Here is a 25,506-nt window from a genome sequence, read left to right as displayed (position 1 = left end):
TTTTTCAATCTTTTTTTCTCTCTGTGCTTGAATTTGGATAATTTCTGTTACTCTGTCTTGAAGGCCACTGACTCCTTTTCAGTTATTTCCACTTTGTTATTAAACTGTTTAAAGAATTTTAAATTTCAGATAATTTTGTTTTTAGAATTTCCATTGGCATATTTTTGTAGTCTCAATTTTTCTAAGATTCCCTCCTTTCTTTCATTGTGTGCACATATTCCTTTATTTCACCGAGCATAGTTTTAGTTGTTATTTTGAAATCTTAGTGTACTAAGCATAGTTAGTAATGATTTTAAAATCTTGGTCTACTAATACCAACGTCTGGATTATCTTCGAGTTGGTCCCTATTGATTGTGTTTAGTCTTGAGACTGTGTCACATTTTATTGGTTCTTGTGTATCCAGTAGTTTTGGACATAACACAAATCAAGTGTGTTATGTTGTGGAGATAGGGTTCTATTCTGTTTTTTCAAACAGTGTTGTGTTTTTTCCTAAGAAATTATTTTCTTTTTTGTTTAGAAATTATTTTCTTGAATTCAGCCTGCAAACTCAGATAGTAGCTTAAATGTCATTTTACATTTGTTTTTTGGGTTTTTTTTTTTGGAATTTTTCGTCTTTAGCTAGACTGGTTGCAGTCCACCCCATGTGTGCATTGTTCAGGAGTTAGCCAGAGATTTGGGCAGGAAAACTGGAGTTGTTTTCATTTTAAATGAAAAATAATCGTAGGTAAATAATTTCCAATGTTTTATCTTAACAATTAAATAAAAATAAGTTTCTTTATTTTTCTTATTATTACAGATCGAGCTGGGAGCATCAGTACTCTCGATTCTTTAGACTTTGCAAGATACTCAGATGATGGTAACAGGGAAACAGATGAGAGAGTGGCAGGTGAGTCACATTGTGAAGACAGATTTGGAATCTTTGACATTCAAGAAATTAAAAAATGACTTGAGGAATTCTCTTCCTTCTACAATTTGGTATGTGAATATAATTATGTAGTTATTACACAAAATTATGTTACTAATTTGTTGGCTCTAAGGAACATCTGAACCCTCAACTTGCTCTTCCAATTGTGCTGTGGGTTTTTGGTAATACACACCTAAAATTTGTTGAGTTCTGCTTGTGACCAACAGTTTACAACCATATAGTTCTAACTGGTATAAAGCAGGTTTAAGGTAGCTGTGGTTTATTGCAAAGTTAATTGGACCTTGTCTTCCTCATTCTTTGATCTTCCAAACCGGGCATGATATTTAGGTGTTCTATATCAGCACAAGATTACTGATTGTAAAAATTGGTTGAAATACTTCTGTGCTGGCTGGTGAATAAAAGTTGGTGTTGAGACCTCAAGGTGCTGCTCCCTAGCCATCATAGCACCTCTCCAGAAATTTCCCTTGACTTTCCTATGAGCCAGAAAATAAAGGTTAATACTTGGTATAGCAGGGGCCTCCAGGACCTCGCTTATTCCAGTAAGAACACCAACATTCTTTCTAAATACTTAGTTATACCAATCGCCTTCCCCTCTCTACCTTCCCACCTGTTCTGTCCACATCTAATGAAGCCAGTTAGATTCTGGTCCAGGTTCCACCCTGGAAATTATCTGTGTAGCAGCCTGGCTCCTTTTAGTGTCAAAAGTTTGGTATCTGTCGAGTGCTTCAAAGCTATGGCTATCTATAATTGAAGACATTCTTGAGTGCTTTGCAGGAATTGTAGTTTTCATAGGACATTGGCTCTTAGATGGGGAAAGCAGACATACATCAATTAGGTAGTTAGATCTCCACCAGAATGATGGGCACTCCTGGAGCAGGAGGGTTGCCACATAGGACAGGTGGGGGTAATGGGGGCAATATGGTATCAGGGAATACCCGTAATGTGGATTCCTTTCTTGACAACTCTGTTGAATTTTTCTTCCATTTACTGGGACAAGTTTGTTACAGTCTACCTAATGTTTACCTATCATGGTCATTATGAATAAAAGTGAGTACTAATTTTTATGTAGCACTTGCTCTATTGTAATCACTGTTCTAAATGTGTATTAACTCATTGACTTAGAGTTGTCATCATCCTCTCCTCCCCAGGAGACTAAGACATTCAGAGGGATTATTTAAGACTTAAATAGCAAGGCTAGAATTCAAATACAGATAGCCCAGCAACAGAGCTCACAACTGGCTTTGCCATGTAGTAGTGTATCATAACAGGAAGGATGAGATTTGACCTGATTATAAATGATATTTCAATATATGATTTTCATTCATTACTCAAGAATAAAGATATTGAATAATTATAGATCTCAGATGGTATTGTATGAGTTAGAAAAAAAATGATGTAACTTTTATTTCAGCAGGAGCTAAGAGAAGATTCAGCAGTGTAAATAGTAGTAATATTACTTAAATGGGAAAGCCATTGGAAGAGTTTGAGGTGCCTCCCTATATCAAATCAAGATTTAGTCATAAGCGTTATTTATTGACTTGTATCAAAACAGTAAATCACATCAGTTTTGTCTAAAAATTAACAAATTAAATGGAAATTATTCAAATAATTTTAGGACTAATTTATCCTACTTATTTTATCATTTGGTAAGTCACCTTGTATTATATATTTATGTAGTACATGTTAGATATTAGATATTTTATGTTATATGTTAGAATTAATATATGGTAGTTTATTAGACTAACCAAATATATCTGGTTTTGTATATTGTATTACTGTTCAAATGGTTATATAATTAGAAAGTAACTCCTACCGAAAAATAGATCACATAATTGTTTTCTTTCTTTTTATTTCCATTTGAAAACTCAAATTATAGATTTAGTCAGATGTAAGAGGTTCATTATTCTTGTTATTTAGGTATTTTTAGTGTTTCTAATTAGGAGAAACATTACCGATGTAAAAGCAACATATTATAACCAAGCATACCTAAGCATGAAATGTTACAAATACATGATGGTTTTGACCTTATATTTTTAATCTAAAAATGATACTCTGTTTCTAGGTTTGAGGAGATAAAGTAAGTTTTGATCATTATACAGTGCTAACATGTAAATAAATGCTTTTATCTTCATTGGAAAAGGGAAGAAAAACGTGTTATTACAAGAGAATAACTTTCAGACTTTCAGTGCTCTTGTACCATAGTTTGTAATTGAATCAAATGTGATATTTGGGTGAAACTTAATGAAAAAGTTTTAATTAATCACGATTCCCATTTCCAAAAAGATTTGTAGATCTTTGCTAACCATTGGTAGGAACTTAAAAGCTTATCAACAGACCAATAATCCAGAAAAGATTCTGTCGACTGTGATTGGATCACATGTAAACCTCATTAAGAAAACAGAAATTTCTTTATTAAGTTTTTCTATACCTGTCTTGGGCAGAAGGAGGTTATAGATAACACAGATATTGAGTCCATTGCCCCTCCACATAAATGTAGGGTCTGCTCCAACCTTTATTCAGCTGCTGCTGTTTATAAGACAGAGAGATACTGTTTGTTTTCAGCATAATTCTTACCATCTTTTTCTTAAATTTAAAAATCTGATTATTTTATCAAGTCTGTATAGGTTTTCCTTCAAAGAGGAAGGCATCTCTAAATAAACTGATGTTCATTGGGCATCTGCTCTGTGTCAGGCACTGTGTAGGATGCTTTGTATAAAGTATTTTATTTAATCTTGTTAACAATCCTGAAGAATAGGTCATGATATTCTTATTTTATAGATGGGAAAACTGAGGCTCACCACGATTGACAGATCCGCCCTGTAGCCTCCATATGATAAGGGATCAGGGTATGAACACATAAGTTTTGTTTTGTTTTGTTTTAAGATTTTTTTTTTATTTATTCATGAGAGACAGAGAGAGAGAGGCAGAGACACAGGCAGAGGGAGAAGCAGGCTCCATGAGGAAGCCAGATGCCACTCAGGCATCCCTGAGCACATAAGTTTTTATTCCAGAGCCCACAATTTATTTTTTAGTACCAGGCTGTAGCTTTGACCGATCTATACATTCCTGTGGGTAGATAGTCAAATTGTCTCTTTCCTGTAAAAGACTATTTCAATATAGCCGTTTTCTTTTAAAAGAAGTAAACTTTTTAAAAAAGATTTTATTTATTTATTTGAGACAGGAGAAAGAGAAGCACAAGCAAGAGGGGGCACAGAGGCAGAGGGAGAAGCAGACTCCCTGCTGAGCAGGGAGCAGACTTGGGGTTCAGTCCCAGGACCCTGAGATCATGACCCGAGCCAAAGGCAGACGCTTAACCAACTGAGCCGCCCCAGTGCCCCTAAAAGAAGTAATTTTTTAAAAGCTTTTTATTTTAGGGACGCCTGGGTGGCTCAGCGGTTGAGCATCTACCTTTGGCTCAGGGCATGATCCTGGAGTCCCGGGATCAAGTCCCACATCGAGCTCCCTGTGTGGAGCCTGCTTCTCCCTTTGCCTGTATCTTTGCCTCTCTCTCTGTCTCATGAATAAATAAATAAAATCTTCAGTAAAAACAACTTTTTATTTTAAATAGCTTCCATTTCTGAATTTAGAACTATAAATTTTCACATAAAAATGAGTTCAAAAGTAGTTGACATGAAACTGAAATGAGCTTAACCTGAGCTTCTGTATATTAAAGAAATCTAGTGTTACTTGGTGCATGTATAGGGCACCTCTTAAATTTTTAAGTTTTCTTAAAGATAGCAAGGGACATGTTCTAAATGTTGGGATTGCCATTTTAAAATTTATTTTAGACATTCTAAGCATCTGTTATGTGTTAGGTACTAGATATAGAAACATGAAATAGATAAAGTTTCTGCTCTCAAGGAATTTGTCCTGAAAAATGTCTGTAATAAAATAAATGTTTGGTACTTTAGAAACAGTGGTGAGAGACTTGTTAATTTTGGAACCACCTATAACCGTGTCTCAGTTTCACATGATCCATCTTTTAGCATCAGAGTCTCTGACTATCCATTTATTCAACTAATATTTGTTGAGTATTTATTCTATACTCACGGTATTATGCTGTTCTATTAACAGTTTTCAACAAAATAGACATTTGAAGCCTCTATAAAGCTTACATAATCTAGTAGACCTTCTAAAATGACTTTCATATTTTTGCCTGGGAAATAAACTGGCCTGTCCACTGATTAAGAAACAGCCTTCTCGTCCCTTAGCTATTGGCCTCAATGTATATATCCTGGCCTGTCCACTGATTAAGAAACAGCCTTCTCGTCCCTTAGCTAATGGCCTCAACGTATATATCCAGATTTATCATATTAAATGAACCTATTTGTTTCCTGATGTATTTCTCCTCTAGTACAGATATTTATGACTTCCTATTAGTAGTACTTTTGTTTTTCTTATTTTGAGGCTTACTTAAATCTTTATGATTTTAAATGAAGTAGATGCTCAAACAAGACTTTAATATGGTTGAAAGGTATTATAATTTATATGATAAGTCAAAAAGGTCTGAACTAGGATAATTTTCAGAGACAATTGAGATGAACAGTTTTTTAGGGGGGTTTCTTGAGGGGTGGAATTAATATGGCTTGGCTTGGACATTTAATTAATGTGGACTGAGTAAGCACAGTGGATAAGTGAAGAGTAATTTCCAGGTTTCCTATTTGGATATCTGTATAGACAGTGGTGCCATTAATGGAGAGAGGCTGCCGGAGGAAGAAGGAGAGCAGATTTGAGAGGAAGATGATAAAATTCATTTAGATAGATCAAATTCAAAACTTAGGAGACATTCAGGTGGGCATGTCCTAGAGATAATTAGGTAGGTCTGTATCTTTGGGAAAAGGTAAAGATTTTTGAATCTTCAGAGTACTTGTTACAGTTAAAACCATGAGTGGATGTCATCCCAGTGGGATATGTAGGCCAAGAAAAGGGCCAAGATGATACCTTGAAAAATACCAGCTTTGCGATGAGTAATAAAGGAATCTATATGAGAACCTGAGCAGGAAGGATAGTAATAATAAGAATTTTGGGGGTTTTTTGTTTTTTTTCTTTTAAGGTTTGGGGAAGATGATTTCCCCCCCACTGAAATAAATACAGAAAACTAAATGTCTATAAACTATAGAGATTGCTTCTTGCTTCCGTTCATTTATTTTTCACTATTTACTAAGTCATGCCAATAGTACTATTCCATTCTAAAGTCTATAATAGGCAGAGAGAATTCTCTAAACCCCGGAGGGGTGGTAAATCCCTACAGTTGTAGGATTTTTGTATAATTTTTAGGAATAGATTTTTATTCTAACAATTTTAAAAGAATCTTCCAATCTTAGAATTCTGTTCCTGGGATAATAAAATAAGTATTAAAAAAAGGGGAAGTGGTATTTTATTATGAAGTCAAATGACTTTATAGTCAGAAAAAAAAGATCCAGGGAATTCTGACTTGAAAGAAGATGGTTTCATGTCTACTATGGGAAGGACTTTGACTCAGTTTTGTTGATTTGAACTCTACAACAGTAAACAGGAGTGAGAATAAGAAAAGTACTTGACTCTGATCAGAGTCCTGTCAGAATTATGGAAGTTTTTTCCAAAATAAGATTTTGAGTTTCATGCCAGGATGATCAAAGACTAGCAGATATTTCAAGATAATACAGTGATATATTGATTGGGGCCACAAGGGATTGATATTTTTTTCTTTTTTGAAATTTAACACTTTACCTTTCATGTAAAGTCACGAGGATATAATCTTTAAACATTCAGGTACCTCTGACAGTATACCAGTATTCCAACTCCTGCTGAAAAAAACAACAATTTCAACTACTAGAGTTGTTTATACTGAAAATTATTAATTATTTTGATAAGATTATAATATGCAATATTAGAATATACCTACATATTTGCAGTTATTAGTTTAATTCCAATAAAATTGCCTTCAGTAGGGTTAAACTAGTAGTAGAGGATTGAGATGGTGGAGTGAGCAGGTCACCTGGGTAGTTGGTTCCTACAGTGTTTTTTACAAACAATACACATCCTCAAATATTTTTATGAAGAATTAAAATATTTGAAAAATACTTGGAAGTTATTTGGTACAATATATCTCTTTACAAGATTATTAATTTTGAGCTTTAATTTTTTTAAGTAAAGGAGACAAATCCATATATGTTTGAATATAGCTCTTCAGACCTTTCTTGTGAAACTTTCTGATATAATTGTAATTACTTGATCCTACTGTGCCTTTATAGAGATGTACTATAGCTTCAAAGATATGCCTTTGTCTTTTAAAGTCTATATTGTATATTAAGAAACATGCAGCAGAGTGAATTCATTTTGATAAGCACTATCTTTTCAAAGCATTGGTAACTTTTACTGACATTTGGCAATGTATTTGTAAATGTGCATAAAAATATAAATTCTTGCCGTCTGACATGGGTTTTTCTGGCTTTCTGTGCCTTGATCATTCAGTGTTTTGCTCTTAGTCACCTAAACTTTTCACCAATTGAATTTGAGTTTTTCACAGTTTGTGTTTTAACCCTTTTTTTAATTTTTTTTTTTTCATATTTCTATCATTCTGGTGCAGGCATTTCTGATCTGCAATTGTTCTGTAATATGTCTTACTAAGTAATACTGAAAGCATAATATATATACTGATTTTACTTAAGGTATAGTTAAGTATTTTTAGATCAAAATCAATTACATAGAGCTTTGAAATTTAAAAAAAAAAAAAAGTAAATCTGTATTGTACTTACATACCGAATGTGTGCAGTCTGACTTTAAACACAAACTCTGTTTCCAGAAGTGTAAGTTTTAGGGAAAATGTTTTAACTTTGTTGCACAGAAATATTTGCAGATCAGCATTGCTAACTACCAAAAAAGAAATAGTAACATACATGTCATACTTTTAGTTGTGCTTCATGTTGCTGCAGTGAAGTTCTGTGCATCAAAATAATTGGCCTTCATGTACTAGATGTGATTCAATTACATCTTAAGTTTTTAATGAAAATATGCAAACTGAGTGAATCCTAATTTTTCCATATATTTTTATAGCTTTATTGTCTCTGATAGCATCTCATTTGCCATCTTTTTTGTTTATTAATCAGGAAAAAATTGCCATTTTTAAATTTTTTTATTTGTTAGTTTTTATGCAGAACTATTTAAATAGTATAATTTTGTTTAATATCCAGTTGTGACAGAGATCACTTAATTTTCCCAGAGCTTTACTTCCAGGAAATGGCTTTTTTCCTCACAGCTAAGTTTGTTTTTTCTTCAGAGCAATATTTATATATTTTAAAGAAAGTTCCCAGTTAAGACACATGTAGTTAAATGTTGCTCATGATAAAACATTTTCAAGAGCTTTTAAAAATGTTTCCTCAGTAGTCACATTTATCTTATCAGTAACAAGAGAAGTCTTTTAGTTTCACTAGTTAGTATCTCTTAACATGAAGAGATATCTATTTGGAGAGTTACCAGAAACTTTGAATTCCTGCTTAATTATACTTAGTATCCTTAGTACTATACTATACTTTTAGAATTGTACACTATCATTTACTTTGGAATGGTCTTAAATAGAAATGAAAAGACAAGCTATTTCTATTTCTTCTGGATTTAAATGAAACCTAAAACCATAGGAACATTTTTAAGATATGTGTTTAACATATCTATGCTTGTTTATAGAAAACATACTTTTGTTGTTAGAAAAACTTACAGCCATCCCAACATTTGTTAAATACTTAAACCATGTTTCTTCAACATCTTAATGAAGGGATATATTCACTAATGTTTTTGTATGTTGATTTATAACATTATTCTAGATAATGCTTTTAAAAATACTTTTCTCATTTTTAATCCTAAGGTTTTCTTAAAGTATATTTGCTTGAACTTGATCTAAATTTTTGTCTTGTTCCGTATAATTATGTCACTTGAAAACATTCCATTACATTTTCTTACCTATGCTGAGTGAAGTACAAGACCCAGATTACTAATATTTTTATTTACCTAAATGAGAGTATGCCATAGATTTTATTTTTAAATAGAGCTGTTCCCTGTCAGACAGCTAGAACATTTGACCAACAATCCCCTGAATTCTAAAACTATGGAAAACATTCACCAGTTTGCTTGCAAACCAACTCTGCTGCATGCGTTCACAAATTTCATAAAGATTGCATGCTTTCTGTTTTCAATACAAATTGTATTTTTTTTTCATACCCATCCTTGCTTTTTATTTTTTAATTTTGTTTCCCTTTTCTTGGTTGGATGCCTATGTGTGTTTATTCCAAATCCCTGTCCAGTCCTGGAGTTTGAACTACGGAAAGCCAAGGAGACCATTCAGGCCCTCCGAGCCAACCTGACAAAGGCTGCAGGTGGTGTACATAAAACTTTTTTGAGACTTTTTCTACTTTGACAATGTAGAAGTAGCTGAGAAATGTTCAAATGTAAAATAGTAAAGTATTTGTATTTTCTTCCACCAGAACATGAAGTTCCTTTACAGGAACGAAAAAATTACAAATCAAGTCCTGAAATTCAGGTGGGTGAATGACGGACCTAAAAGTATCTTCTACATAAAATGATAGCACAAGTATTAAAGGAAGGAAACTTATAGTATTGTATCTTTTATTTTGCCTGTAGGAACCAATCAAACCTCTTGAAAAGAGAGCTCTAAACTTCTTAGTCAATGAATTTTTATTGAAGAATAACTACAAGCTTACTTCAATAACCTTTTCAGATGAAAATGATGACCAGGTACAATTACTATTTTTTTTTTGACAATGATTTGTTTCCTTTTTCATTTGTATATATTTTCTCTTTTATTTAGTTTCTCTAATTTTTAAGTCATATGTGTACAGTAAAATTCTATTAATACTAGTTAGCAAACACTTCTCAGCCCACCCAGTCTGGTATTCTTTTGGCCATGCACCCATTGCCACACTCAACTGTTACTGTCTTAGTCCCAATGTATCTGTTTCTTCGCCTTACTAATATCTCCACCTTCTAAATTTCTCCGTTTTCGCGTCAGTCATCTCTCTTACCTACTGCTTTAACTCCTTTGTTATCATTTCTAAATTTATAAGCCCTCTCAACTTTCTTTTTAGTTTATCCTCTGCCTACCTCTCCAACATTATCTTTGCCTCTTCATTATAATCTTGCCAAACAGAAGGGCTTGCATCCCCCTCAACATATCTGGTTCCTATAGAGTTTTCTGCTTTTGTTCATTCTTCCCCTTGTCTCTGAAATAATTAGTTCTCCTATCTCTTTATTGCCATGTGCCTTGTGAATACCTAAACCTTTTCCAAGGGAGCGCACAGGTCATCACCTTTCCAAAACCTTTCCTTCTGTCTCAAGACAGAAACTGACTCCTTTCTCTGAATTCTTGATAGTTTTTTAATTATAATATCTATAATAATTCAGATTCTACCTATTTCCTTATGTCTTTGAAGACTGTGAAAGCCCCTGAATGGTTTCCCAAATAAATTATAAAAAGTTAAAGATATCAAATTAGTACTAAATTTTGATATATTGGAGAAAGAGAGAATGGTAGGGCAATATATTTGCATATAATCTGGAATTTTATAAAGCTCTTCAAAAAATCTTTGCTCATAGAATGCTTGAGATGACATACCTTTTTGTACCTCAGTAATAAAATTGTGTTAGATTGAATTCAAGTGAATGTTCCATATGCAATAAATCAAAGAACAGCTATTTGGATTCTGAAATTTTTCAGAAGCATTTTTAATAATATAAGTTGGATTCAAACAGCTATAGAAGGCAGGCAAGCAGGTTAAATTGCTTGCTTACCCACCAGAGATTACACTAAATGTATACAGGTTAAAATATTAAAGAAAGGAAGAACAAAATTAATCCCATCAATTAGTTTACTTATAAATAATGGGTACAACTTATAAACTAAGATTTTCTTAATAGAGACATGTTCTATAACTTCATGCAAATATTTAAGTATGTTTTACCAGCTTGAAAGTTAACATAATCTTAAAAGTTAAGTGTTTGCATTTTTGAGAGATTTAATAAATAAAAAGATTGTATATGCAACATCTTGACATCGTAGGCAGTTTAACTGTTTACTTAGTTAGACTATCAGGAAACTTAGAAGAAGAATGTTGGGCAGTAGAAGATGTAAAGTAAGTTTAATGATGATATTTTCCCACTTGGAACTACACTTTGACATTACAACAAAATTATGATTATCTTGGGTTTTCAAGATACTAGCTATAAGGAATAAAATGAATCTTAAAAATGCAGGAAAAAAAATGCAGGATAAAATTTCTCCAGGTTTTAAAAATATTATTATCATTTATATTTTAGGATTTTGAACTCTGGGATGATGTAGGATTAAACATTCCAAAACCTCCAGACTTACTACAGCTCTACCGAGATTTTGGAAATCATCAAGTGACTGGGAAAGACCTTGTGGATGTGGCCAGTGGTGTAGAAGAAGATGAATTAGAGGCTCTTACACCAGTTTTAGGCAACCTTCCTCCAAGCCTTGAAACTCCTCAGACTGTAGAGGTGAGCAGTATTAATTAACTAGTCAGGTCAGCAAAAACTATTTAAATTGTATAAGCATGCTATGAGATCTTGAGTTTCTGTTTTTCTCCCATTTTGATTTTAGAATTCCTTGCTAGTACAGAAATTAGAAGATAAAATTAGTTTATTAAATAATGAAAAATGGTCTTTGATGGAGCAAATCAGAAGACTTGAAAGGTTAGTACTCAATCATCATTTCTAAAAAAACCTCTTAAAGGTTGTAAAGAAATTAACAGATTTTATAAATATATAAAATAATACCTAAGTTGTAAGACATAATTTTTAATATTCTAGTACTTTTTAAAGAAAGTTTTATAATTGTTTTGCATATTTAATATATTCTTTTTCCAAAAAATGTTATTAAGGCATCATAGTAATCATGTAACTAATTAATTCTTGGAAGCAAGGAACATGGTTTTCACTTCCCCATGGTTGTGTCAGTATTAATAAAATAACTCCTTCACACTAATGTTGTAAACATTTCCCACTGATTATTTCATTTAATTCTTATTAATATCCTGTCAGTTAGATGGAATTATTCCCATTTTGCAAATATAGAAAAGAAGGTTATAAGCCAGTTCAAAACAGAATTTATAAGGCTATTTTTATGCTTCATGGTAAGCGTTTGTAGTTATACTTTTAGGTATATGAAGCATTCGTGTATAGAGTACAGAAAAGATTAATCAGTTGTCAAACAATTTTCAATTAATGTGTGATGCTTTTAATGTATAAAACCTAATATGAAAAAAAACAAAAAACAAAACAAAACAACAACAACAACAAAAAAACCTAAAATGAGGTTTGTTTATGGTATTGCCACAGTTTTAAGAATATAGTTGTTTTCTGATAATTTCTCTTTCTTGCTGCAGTGAAATGGACTTCCTCAAAAATGAACACTTTGCCATCCCAGTAGTTTGTGACTCTGTTCAACCTTCTTTGGATCATAAAGACTCTGAAGACAGTGGACAGAATCCAGTTATAAATAACACAGACAAGGGAAAAGACAAAAATAACCATCTTTCAAAATCAGATGAAGTTGATTCCACTATTCCTAAGGAGAATTTCCCAAATTCTGTCCCCAGGAGAGAAAAAGAAGAAGTTCCGTCTTCTCCATCAAGTAAAAACACAGTCCATTTTGATAAACCCAATAGGTTAGTATGCAGCCTACGTTTTGAGTGCATCTTTCAGCTATCTAATACCTCGCCCAACTAGAGGAGCTTCATTTCTTATTTTGCAGGTCAAATGTATAAATTTTTACACTTGGCATAAACTTAACACATAGCAAAGTACATATCTCAAAAAAAAAAAACCAAAACACAAAGTAATTACTAAGTTAAATTACATTAAAGAGGATTAAAACATAAATGGAATTGTATCTATCTTAGCAAAGTACTTAGACCCATAAAATAATATGTATATTCTGTGTGCTGTAAACTCTTGTACCCAGTGATTTTATTTTTTTTTAATTTGTTTATTTGAGAGAGAGCACAAGCTGGAAGGGCAGAGGGAGAGGGAGAATCTGAAGTAGACTCCCTGCAAGTGCAGAGCCAAACGCAGGCTCTATCTCACAATCCTGGATCTCGACCTGAGCTAAAACCAAGAGTTGGACACTAAACCAGCTGCACCACCCAGGCAGCCCCATAGCCAGGGATTTTTACTTTTTCTCTGTTCAGTCATTAACAGACTCAGTAGAAGGTTTTGGTACTGCATAGTTACCAGTGTAAATAGGGGAATTGTTTCTGCTCCTAGTCCCCTTTCCTGTGTCTGCTTCCATGACTAATATTGTATTATTGATATTCTCTTGATTCATTTACTTTACTTTTATTGAGTCTCAGTGATTGAACTCAGATAACAGTGGTACATGCCCTTTATGATCAGATTTTTTAGTGGAGGAGACAAAGTATAATTTAAAATTTTTTTAGGTATTGTGAAGAAATCATTTTAATAAAGGAATGTTTACTGTCCTCTTTTTTATATTTTAGGCACAGTTCTAAATTCTTTCTGTACACTGACTTATTTCATCCTCACAGATAGCCTATGGTGCAATTCTGAGCTGCAAGTCATGCTTTCTCCTTCCATTAAACAGACGGATATTACACCTAGTTTTGGAATATAATAGGAAAGTATGACTGATTTCTTTTAGACTTAGAGGTACTCATTTTTAAGAAGCATTTGATTTTTTTGTAAGTAAATCTTTCTACTGATGAGCCACAACTTTTTGTAAAATTTCTATCCACATTTTTCTTTAGGTATTATGGAGGTTACAGAGTTGAAATAGATAGAGCCCAGTCTTCAAGCTGCATTTTTTTCTAGTATGGATAAGATAGAGTCATAAAAATCTATGTTTAGATACTCAACAATAATGGCAATTATAGTAGTTCTTTAATGTTTAGGAGTACTTCCATATATCTCTTTTGATGTACAAAAGTCACTTTGTGGAGAAAGATGGTTATTAAATTTGTTCAGCTAATATTTTTAGTTCTTAACTGTGCTAGGCAGTGTTAACAAGGAACAAATGGAAGGCAAAACATACGGTAATCACATGGTATGAGAGAGACCAACAATCAGACAATCATAAAGTGTGAAAAATAGAAATATAAGAGAAGTTTAGCTTGCTTTGGGAACACACATCGGGGCACCTAATGTAAGTCATCAAAACAGGTAGTTTTCAGGGAAGAAGTGTTTAAGCTGAGGCCTGCCAACTAAATAGGAGTTAACCAAACGAAAAGAGAGGAAGGAGTGTTCCCACTCATGGAAGATAGCATGTGCTAAGAGCATACCACACATTTTGGGGAACTAAGAAGAATTTAGTAAGTAAGGTTTAAGCAAAGACAGTCATATAATCCACATTAACTCATTTTAGAGAGCTGGGACATGATGGTATCTAAGTTTTAGAAAGAGTCCTCTAAGGTAGAGTTGATTGGAGAGTAGCAAAATTGGAGGAAAGAAGCCTAATTGGGGGGTGGTGGGTTGTCTATTGGAAGAATCCAGGTAAGAAATGATTGAGGTATTGGAATGAAGTAAGTAGAATTTAAGATAGTTAGAAGGTAAAAGCTTGATTGGATTTGGAGTTAAAAGAAAGGGAAAGATACAGGCTGATTTGTGGTTTCTGGGTTGGTTGATTAGGATCATGGCTGTTCCACTGAAAGAATATGAGAGAAGGAACATAGATGAGCAAATACTTGAGCTTTGGTACATTACTCTTACTCTGTAATCATAGAAATTACTGAATGCCACTTCATAGTATATACTATATAGCCTCTATTTTATAACTTTTAGCATTAGCCCTTTTCTTTGTAGATTGAGATAAAGTACAACTCAGTCATATTTTGTGAATACTACTACACAGAAACTAGTGTCATTTTAGAGAATAATGTTTTACCTTCATTTCTTAAATATAAGCTAATATTTTCTATTGCAAAAATAAAATACTTTCCTTTACAATATACCATAAATGTTGACTGAGCCTCTGCTTCATTTACCTTTAATTATTACCTCTTTTACGTGGCTCTCTAACATTAAGGTTTATCATTATCATTAGAGAGGTCTGCAAAACTTTAATTCCTGTCAGCAATTTTTTATCCACCTTACTGGACTATTGGGAATTGTGGAGAAAAAAGTCCTCATTTCAGATTTTGCAAATACATTCTATAATCATTGATCTGTTCTATATTTCAGGTTTGATCCGATATTTACAGGCTTTTCACTCATAGAACTTGAAACTATTTTAAAATCAGTTATTGCTAATTTCTTCCCCTGTATAATTCACTAGTGAATTATTCTTCAAATCATTGGTGGTTGAAAAATCCAGTTAGCATTTGTGGGGCAGGATGAATGAAGGAATAGGAGTTATAACATGCAATTTACCTTCTCCTAAATACCGATGGTAACTATTTGGTATTGTCCCTTTTTCATCCAATTTTTCTTCTAGGAAATTGTCTCCTGCTTTCCATCAAGCTCTACTCTCTTTTTGTCGAATGTCGGCAGATAGTCGTTTAGGATCAGAGGTAAATTATACCGTATATTCTTGGAACTTTCTTAAAATATTTGATTTTTCTTCTTATCTGTAGTAAGACTCCATTTCAAATAAACATCTGTTTTTTAAAATAATAGCCTAGGAAATAATACCTAAAATTTTAAGCTTTTAAGAAAGGTAGTTGATTATTTCTGTCATTTAGACTAAAGTTTTGTCTACTATTAAAGGGACCTTTTTGTATCTATTTTTAATTTGTTATGTCTGACATATGGTAATATGCCTTTTTTTGGTATAATTCAGAAAACCAGTGTTAAATGTACATATTGTTTGTATTTCAGTTGGTTTTAGATTACCCCATTATTTTTACTTCATTAGGAGTGGTTATCTTTTTTTGTTTTTTTGTTAAGATTTTATTTATTTGAGAAAGAGAACACAAGTAGGGTGGAAAGGCAGAGGTAGAGGGAAAAGCAGACTCCCTGCTGAGCAGGGAGCCTAACTTGGGTATGACCTGGGCTGAAGGCAGATACTTAACCCACTGAGTCACCCAAGCACCCCAGGAATGATTATCTTTGATCGCTGAGTTTGTTAGCTCTCAGATTCCTCAAGTGCTTTTTAATTGATGGAGGCTCATCTTGAAAGGACATTTTAATGATTTTTTTAAAAGATTTATTTATTTATTTATTTATTTATTTATTTATTTATTTAACACACACACACACACACACACACACACACACACACACACACAAACAGGCAGGGGGAGAAGCAGGCTCCATGCAGGGAGCCCCACGCGGGACTCCATCCCGGGTCTCCAGGATCACGCCCTGAACGGAAGGCACTGCTAAACTGCTAAGCCACCGGGGCTGCCCTGTTGTTTTTAAGATTTTTAAATTTATTTATTAGAGAGAGAGAAACAGGCAGAGGGAGAAGCAGGGTCCATTCAGGGAGCCCAATTGAAAGGGCATTTTATTATTTTTTTCTATCATTATACTCCTCCCCTTTCTGGTTGTTTTATGGTTGATTCCACTGGACCTCTTGTGGGCTTCAGTTTCACAATGTCATTGTGAATCTGAAAGAGGTAGAGGATGCTTTGGATGCATTTCTGGCAATCCTCACAGCAGAACTAGGTCAGCCTTGGGCGTCTGTCTCCTGTACGCAGCTTCACTTTCCAAACTATTGCCAGGGGCATACATTGTAGTTATGTAGGCATCTTTTCAAGAATGAACGGAAAACCATTGAAGTTACCTTAGTCCTGTGTTATTCCTCCTTGTTCCCAGAACTGTATAGCCTTGTAGGGCTCCTTGGATTCACGCTTGCTTCTTCCTGGTATTTTCAGTCTATTTCTTGCTTACAGAAATGTTTATCCTGTGTGGTAACACAGTTCTTGTTGTCCGTGATGGAATGTCTTGTTATTACCACTGCCATCAGAAGTTGGAACTTTGGGTGTGTGCCTAGAGTGGAGGTGGCAGGATCTAAAGCGTGAACTTCAAGAACCATCATGCATGGAATTTCTACACCATCCTCATTTATTAATTCTTTGGTTTTCTAGGTGTCTCGGATTGCAGACAGTGAGAAAAGTGTTATGTTAATGCTGGGACGCTGCCTGCCACACATTGTTCCTAACGTGCTGTTGGCAAAGAGGGAGGTGAGACACATAAAAGTGTTTTCATCCCAGTAATCTCATCGTGTTGTCCATTTTTTGTCATTTTGAAGTTTAGTGTTATATTTTTATTTTGTTAAAGTCTATTACTTGCAATCATATTCTTACTTTTGTGCATGCATCTCTGCTCCTAGAGAATGGTTTTACACCTCTGTCAGGTGAGTTCAGTAAAACTGCATGGTATTCATGTTTTCCCAGTTTTGCTTAAAGCATCATTAGCTTCTGCAGCACTAACTATTACTGTAGGTCCATTTATGTGCCATGAATACTGTCCGTTTTCTACATTACCAGTTAACTGATTTATTTTATCTCTGCTGTGGATATGATATGCTTGATCTGTATACAAAAATAGACCCTCTTTGTATTGAAAATTAACTGGGACTAATAATGTAACTTTTTTCCTAAATGTTCTTGTAGTTACCTATTATAAATGTTAGTTTTATTATATTCGTTTGTCCATAATTACACTTGTCTTACGATGATAGGATAGTTACAGTATTGACAATAACTTTTGAAAGTACCTTCTTTTGCTTTTCTCTTAGCTAACTTTGTTATTGACAGATGCTTAAAATATCCAAAATACAGTAGCCAGTATCTTTTAGTACAAAGAACCTCCATTATGAGCCATACTGTAGGGAGTTAACCTTTAGAGTTATATTCAGCCAAGAAAAGATTAATAAAAAGTTATCTATAGTCTAATTTAAATGACAGTGGATGTAATTTGTTTGAATATTTCAATTTATAAAATCAACTTCCAGTTCACAAAATTTTTTTATAAAATGGATTAAGAGTATTTTAGAGTATATCCTGTAAGTTTCTTATATCATCTTCTTAATATTTACCTCTGATTTCAATCATAATTCATGGGACCTACAGTATGATAGGTACACAATGCATTGGCAAAGCCCATATAAAGCTTATCCTTAATTATCCGTTTAGCACAAGAAATTTGTACTGATCCTCAAGAAAACTTACATGTAGAAACGTACATGTAAAATTTACATTAAAATTTTTTATTACTGTAGGTGTTTTGAATTTAACAAAAGTTTTAAAAGACTGTTTACTTACCGGTGGTTTTATTTTATCTAATACATAAAAATAGTTGTAAGATATTAATAAGTGTGAAAGATTCCTGTATCTTGAAGGATCAGTGTCCAATTTCCGATTGTTTTGCAGTTCTGCTTGGCAGAATGGTGTTTGAGCTTCTTTTCCTTTTTTTAGCTTGTAACATAATCCATGCAATGCATTAATGTTTGCATCCCTTTTACTGTGTCTCCTTAATATAATCTTTAAAATAGCACAGAAACCTAATTGTTATGAGATGCAGTTTAAGCCTTATTTTAATTTTCTCTTTTTTTATCATAGAAGATTCTACCACTAAAATCTGATTGTACTGCATGAAGTATTTATAAATTTGCATCATCAGTAATCAGATCTGTTATATATATATATAAATATATATGCTTACATATATATTTATACATAGACACATTTTGTTTGTGGTATGATGTTTACTTTTATGGCTGATTTTAAGTTTTTTGTATTTAAAAAATATATACTTACAATTTCATGAAGAAGTGATTGTTTATCTTTGTTTAATTATTTGTGTGTTATTCTATTTTATCAGAAAATTTACCATTTATCAAAGTTGTATTCTCTTGAAATTAAATTGGCAAATAATGAAGTTTATCTTGGTTTGGTTTGAAACCAATCCCAGGGCATGAAAGGACAAAACTTTTACTTCCATTCGTCCTTTGAATATTAGATTACTTTTATTTACTACTTCACCTTAATTCCTTAAATACGTATTTTTAAAAAGGTCTTGTGATTAAAGGATAAATATTTTGATTTTTTTTCTTTTCAAGTTTTATATAGTCTTTTATCAGGATAAGCCTTTTTATTGATATGTAAATACAGTTAAAATGTCCTTTGATAAACTAATTGGTCACAATAATAGCCTAGCTGGTTAAATAAATCATTAGAACATTATTTAAGGTTTTGTTTAAGTAACACATTTACATTAACATCTTTTTATGTTTTTATTTATTTATTTAAATATTTTATTTATTTATTCATGAGAGACACACACAGAGAAACAGAGACATAGGCAGAAGGAGAAGCAGGCTCCACGCGGGGAGCCCGATGTGGGACTCCATCCCCAGGACTCCAGCATCACGCCCTGAGCAGGAAGGCAGATGCCCATCCGCTGAGCCACCCAGGCGTCTCCATTAGCATATTTTTAAATATAAAAAGATAAATAACAAAAACTCTTTCCCTGTCCCTGAGCCACCATTCCACATACAATAGATGTTATTAGTTTTTAATATATTCTCTTAAGTCCTTTGCCCATTTTTTAATTAGGTTGTTTGTCTTTGTTTTTGAGTTGTAAGAGTTCTTAAAATTCTCAATATTAAACCCCTATTCTATATATGATTTGCAAATATTTCCACTTGGTAGGCTGTCATTTCACATTTTTTATAATATCCTTTTATGGACAAATGTTTTCCGTTTTTATGAAGTCTGATTTATCTATTTTTTCTTTTGTTGCCTGTGTCTTTGGTGTCAAATCTAAGAATATATTGCCAAGGCTGAGGTCAAGATTACTCCCTGTGGTTCCTCCTAATAGTTTTATAGCTTTAGCTCTTTTTTTAGGTCATGGATCCATTTTGTATTTGTATTTGGAGTGAGGCAGGGGCCCAATTTTATCCTTTTTGTATGATCGTCCAGTTGTCTCAGCACTATTTGTTGAAATCATTGAATCATCATGGCACTTTTGTCTAAAGTCGGTTGTCTGCACATGTTTGGATTTATTGAGAGACTCTCAGTTCTGTTTTCTTGGTCTTTATGTTTATCCTTATACCTGTACCAACCATACTGTTTTGATTATTTTAGCTTTGTACTAAATTTTGAAATTGGGAAGTATGTATTCTTGAACTTTTTTTCTTTTTCAATATTTCTTACCTATTCAGGACCCCTTGCAGTTGCATAGGAATTTGATACTCCACTTTCATTCTGCAGTAAAGGTCATTGGAATTTTGATAGGGATTGCCTTGAATTTATAGATCGCTTTAGGGAGTGCTGCCATTCTAATAGCAATAATTCTTCCAATTCATGAACATGGCATTCTTTTCATTTATTTATGTCTTTAATTGCTTTCAGCAGTGTTTTGTAGTTCTCCGTATACAAGTTTCTCACTTCCTTTATTTTGGCTCTTTTAAAGATATGTTTATTTTTTTGAGAGAGAGAGAGCAAGCATGCACAAGTGGAGAGAGGGCTAAGGGAGAGAATCTTTGAAGCAGACTCCTTGTTGAGCACAGAGCCTGATGCTGGGCTTGATCTCTTGGCCCATGAGATCACAGCCTGAGCCCAAACCACGAGTCTGACATTTAACCCATTGAGCCATCTAGGCACCCCTTTTGTTACTTTATTTTCTCTTCACTTCCTTGTTTTAATTTACTCCTATGTATTTCATTGTTTTGGATGGTATTGTAAATGGGATTTTCCCCTAACTTCCTTTCAGATTATTCATTCCTGATTTATAGAAACAGAAGTGATATTGTGTGGTAGGCTCTTACCTTGTAACTTTCCTGAATTAATTAGTTCTAGTAGTTTTTTGTGGAGTCTAATGTGATTTTCTTCAACTAGAATAACATTACCTGCAAATAGAGTTTTGCTTCTTCTTTTCCAATTTGGATGGCTTTTCTTTCTTTCTCTTGCTTAATTGCTCTGGCTAAGACTTACAATACAATGTTGAATAGCAGTGTTTTGAGAAAGCAGATATTTTTGTCTTGTTCCTGATTTTATGGAGAAAACTTTCAATTTTTCACCATTGAGTATGATACTGGCTGTGGATTTTTCATAAATGCCTTTTATCATATTAAGGAAATTTTCTTTTCCTAGTTTGCAGTGTTTTTATCATGAAAGGATGTTGAATTCTGTCAAATGCTTTTCCTGTATTGATTGAGATGATAATTTTTTCCCCTTTGTTCTATTGGTGTAGTATAATCCTTTACTGATTTTTCATATATTGGGCCAACCACCTGGAATAAGTCCTGGTTGGACATGGTATATAATCCTTTTAATGTGTTGTTGGATTTGGTGTGACTTTTTTTTTTTTTTTTTTTTTTTTTTTTGCACATTTCCACACCTAAATTCGTAAGATATATTGGTCTGTAGTTTTAACACTGAGAATTGTCTGGTCTAACCTGGTCTATTCTTGAAAATATTCCGTGTGCCCTGGAGAAAAGTATATATATATTGCTATTGTCAGGGTGAATGTTTTATATATGTCTTTAGGTTTATTTGATAGCGTTCAGGTTTTCTGTTTCCTTAATGATCTCCTGTTTAGTGGTTTATCCATTATTGAAACTGGGGTATTGAAGTCTGCAAATATTATTATAGAACTGCATTGTATTCAGAAATATTTTGTATGTGTGATATGATCTTTCTTCCATCACTTACACAGATGGTACCATACTCCTATGCACTATTCTTTACATTGCTTTTTTTCCATGTAACATTATATTTTTGTATCTATGTCGGTATATAAAGAACTCTCTTGTTCTTAAGGCTGCATAATATCTAGTCTTTTTATAGGCTTTTAAACATGTTTTAAATTAGTGTTTTTTCGAACTTTATTGGCCATACTCAGTAAGAGAGACATTTTACATGATGTGCCAGTGTGTAAATACATATATATAATTAAAATGAAAGCATGACAAATCAAGTCTTTTCTTTACTAATTATGAAAAGTTAAAATAGAAGACAATATCAAACATGATTTTAAAAATATTTTTAAACAGTAAAGAATATGCCTAAATACACAGTAACAAAGGAAAGAATACTCATGATCCATTCAGTTATTTTTTTGACTCATTGTTTTAAAGTGACATAAAGGTTAATTAAAGTTGTCTAAATTAAACTTTTTATTTTTTATGAAAGTACAGTGAATATAGATGTTAGTGTTATTTATTTTTGTTTTCTAAAAGAAAAGTAACAACTTCACTTAATCTTTAGGTCACAATTAATTGCATTTTCTAAATTTAGCATACCATAATATTTTAAATCAAGATTCCATTGATTGTAACAATTATGTAGCTTTGAGAAAAAAGAATTCAATGAAATTATTAACATTCTCCATTAATAATACACATCCCAATTTCAGAGATCATAAAAAGTAGAAAAAAGTTTCCTCCTATCAACTGTTAAGTAATGATCATCTTTTTTTTTTTAAGTATTTTAAAAGACTGACTTCCTTTTGATTTGGGGACAAAAAAATCATGAACAAATTTTCTGTTTGTGGCTTATGTAGTAGTTCATCTTAATGGGTTCATTGAAGAACTTGAATCTTTCAAACCAAATTATAGAATAAATGTATGTATATAGGCCACAGAAGTTAATTTTTCACAGTCTCTGCTTTAAATGCATTTGAAGGGAAAATTCTGTAATTTAAAAATAAGATTTCTTAAAGGATTACTTTTAAAAGCATTTTTAAATAATATATCTAAATTTAATTTTTATTTTCATTCTATGCCAAGGAAAAAGCTGACTTGGAAAAGCAAAGGAGAAGTCTGGGCCTGGAATGGGGATGGGCAAGTGGAAGTGGGGAATGAGACCAAGCTTTCTTTTTGAGATGTTGAAATTGTTCCGAAATTATATTGGTGATGGTTGCACAACTCTGAATACACTAAAAACCACTGGATGTACACTAGAATTTTTATAATATATAAAATATACCTCTTTAAAGCTAGAAGAAAAGAAGCAAAGGAGAGAACCAATTCCCTAAAAGTTTTTTATTTTATTTTATTAATTTTTGAGAGAAAAAAAGAGCGCTCTGCGTGAACAGGGGGAAGGAGCAGAGGGAGAGAGAGGGAAGATACTCTCCAGCAGACTCTGGGCTCAGCAGAGCCCATCGTGGGGCTCGATTCCCATTACCCTGAGACCATGACCTGAGCTGAAACCAAGAGTCGGACACTTAACTGAGCCCCCTCTGTTCCCCCTCCCTAAAAGTTTTAAATGTAGTAGTATCTCCGAAGATCTGCTTATTTTCTGAGAAACCAAACTTTGCTCTTTTATAGTGCATTCATGTTTGCTCCATGTTGAATTTTTAATTTAATAATTAGTAATAATAGCCTAAGTATTTATAATTGTATGAGTCTTGCGAGGAAAAGGTTTTACATCTACCTTTCTAAGTTCTTTGGCTAGTCTAATAACCAAATTAACATAGGACAGATTCATAGGAGAAAAATAAATTTAATTACCTATGTATGAGGGCCCCATAACAATATAAGACCCAAGGATAAGCTGGGCAGGTAGGCTTATATGCTGACTTCAGCAAATGGTCTAAGAAAGGGATGGAAAGGGAGTGATCACAGGATAAGAAGAGCAGTTTGTAATTAGGTGTTTGTCCTTTCACGCAGATAAGTCATTGAGAGAAAATTCTCTCTGGGCCAGACCTCTATCTAAATTCTTTTTGGTAGTTTAAGAAAGAGGTAAAAGTTTTTCTTGGGGTCTGCTGGATCTTGATTGCCTTCAGCTCAAAATAGTCTGTCCACATGCCAAAATGGAACATTTTGGGGATACTTGTTTTGAACCCCTTCAGGAGTTCTACAAAAGAATAGATAAGTAAAGTAAAATAGATACTATTGTGAAGTAGATAAGCTTAATCCATCTCCTTTACCTATTCAATAGGTGTTTTTATATATGTATGTTAATTTTGGAAGTATCACGTGCTCTTTAGCAGTAGCAGAGTTTTTTTATTTGTTTTTGTTTTTTTTTTTTTTTTAAGATTTATTTGTTTATTTTGGGGAGAGAGAGAAAAGCAGCAGACTCCCCACTGAGCTCAAGGGAGCTTGATGTGGAGCTCCATCTTAGGACTCTGAGATCATGACCTGAACTGAAGGCAGAGACACTTAACCAACTGAGTCACCTAGGTGTCCCAGCAGTATCAGAGTTTAGAAGTCATTTTAATTAGGCTTCTTAAAGGTTGAGCCATGGGAATAATTCTAAGATAGATAAGTCTTAGATAATAATTCTAAAAATAGATACTTTAAGAGCCCTTGAAGTATAGAACTTTTCCAGAGGTGAGTAATCTTGTTTTTTTCTTACGTGAGTCTTTGTAATGTTTGCTCCCTCGTTCTTTCTCTCCTTCTTTCTTTCTTCCTTTCTTTTTTCATATTTCTCTCTCACTCTCTCTTTTTTTTTTTTTTTTTTTTTGAATAAGCTCTGTGCCCAACATAGGGCTTGAACTCACAACCTGGAGATCAAGAGTCACATGCTCTACCAACTGAGCCAGCCAGTAGCCCCTCTTTCTTTTTTAAATGTATTGTCAACATTCTGACAAGTTACAACTGAAAATCTAAATCAGAGAGTGTACGTGAATTTAAATTTTAATTTGGTATTGCTTCATATCTAGGCAAAAGACCAAATGGAAAAGTCTAAAATAACAACTACCTAAAATTTTTAAATGAAGCTTGAGTTATAGGAAATAATTTTAATGAAAGCAGTGAACTATAACTTACAGGACTGATGTTACCTTTCTAGTACAGTAGAATTTTCTTCTTGACCCAAAGCACTCAGACATTTCCAAAGCACTCAGACATTTCCTCCTTGGCATCTGATCTAAATATAATATTTCCTTTTCTGTTTTAGGATTCTTTCAGATATTGAATCCATTATCTTATCATTTCCATGCTTTTTTTAATGTTAAAATTTGCCTTCATTTCTGCCACCCAACATCTAATCTCTTAGTTTGGTTTAGATCCTTTTTAGATGCTTCCTCTCCCCACCTCCCCCTTTTTGTAGTCTTAAACACACCAATCTTTCTAAGACTAAGTTAAGTAAAAATACTCATAAAATCAAACGTAAAATTTTCTAAAGACGTTTTCCTATCTCTAAAATGATTTCTTAGTCACTAGAATTTATTTTGTTTTAGTTGTAAAGCTGAAAGAACTGAAACAGTACTACCTTGCCTATTTAATTCTGTGCAAAATTCCATTGGCAATCTAAGATTTGAGAGGTGGGAGATCCTTCATATAGAGAGAACTAGCTTTGTAATTAAAATTGCAAAAGTCATTTACTTGAGTAAAAGGTAAATTACTAAGCCTTTTAGATTACTGAATTCTAAAAGCCTTAGAAATATCTTTTCCAAAATGATAATAAAGTAATAGAATACCTTCTGCAGTAAAATTACTGCACTGATTTCCTCTCTAGTGATCAATAGGACATCTGTTTTATATTTCACTTCAATATACATTCATTGAGTACTATCAGTTGCTAAAGCATGTTTTAAATACAAATTTTAAGATTTTTGTTGCCTTGAAGTATGGACACTAACTTTTTTAGGGGGATAACTACCTTTTGGATATAATGTTACCAAAGCTATAGATATTTTCTTACCATGGTTACTATTACTCTTTT

General features: G+C 33.1%; 1 protein-coding gene across 9 annotated transcripts in view; it reads left to right on the top strand.

Moving 5' to 3' along the window:
* RELCH (RAB11 binding and LisH domain, coiled-coil and HEAT repeat containing) overlaps positions 1–25,506 on the top strand; it is a 110,453-nt gene that overhangs the window by 19,642 nt on the left and 65,305 nt on the right. For 5 of the 9 annotated variants that reach the window (XR_012028494.1, XM_072821619.1, XM_072821590.1 and 2 more), the window contains exons 2-11: positions 797–886; positions 9,202–9,273; positions 9,382–9,437; positions 9,539–9,652; positions 11,231–11,434; positions 11,538–11,629; positions 12,322–12,603; positions 15,384–15,459; positions 16,978–17,073; positions 17,223–17,246. Coding sequence is in view for 8 of the 9 variants with exons in the window: in XM_072821619.1 (XP_072677720.1) it covers positions 797–886; positions 9,202–9,273; positions 9,382–9,437; positions 9,539–9,652; positions 11,231–11,434; positions 11,538–11,629; positions 12,322–12,603; positions 15,384–15,459; positions 16,978–17,073; positions 17,223–17,246 (1,106 nt within the window). In the remaining variant the exon portion in view is untranslated. The remainder of the gene's footprint in view (positions 1–796; positions 887–9,201; positions 9,274–9,381; positions 9,438–9,538; positions 9,653–11,230; positions 11,435–11,537; positions 11,630–12,321; positions 12,604–15,383; positions 15,460–16,977; positions 17,074–17,222; positions 17,247–25,506) is intronic. The other 4 variants (XM_072821609.1, XM_072821600.1, XM_072821628.1 and 1 more) reach the window with 3 other exon arrangements.

Source organism: Canis lupus, chromosome 1 (assembly GCF_048164855.1).
Source record: "Canis lupus baileyi chromosome 1, mCanLup2.hap1, whole genome shotgun sequence".
Lineage (NCBI taxonomy): Eukaryota > Metazoa > Chordata > Mammalia > Carnivora > Canidae > Canis > Canis lupus.
Note: the sequence above shows the minus strand (reverse complement) of the source record. Positions and strands in the feature narration are given on the sequence as shown.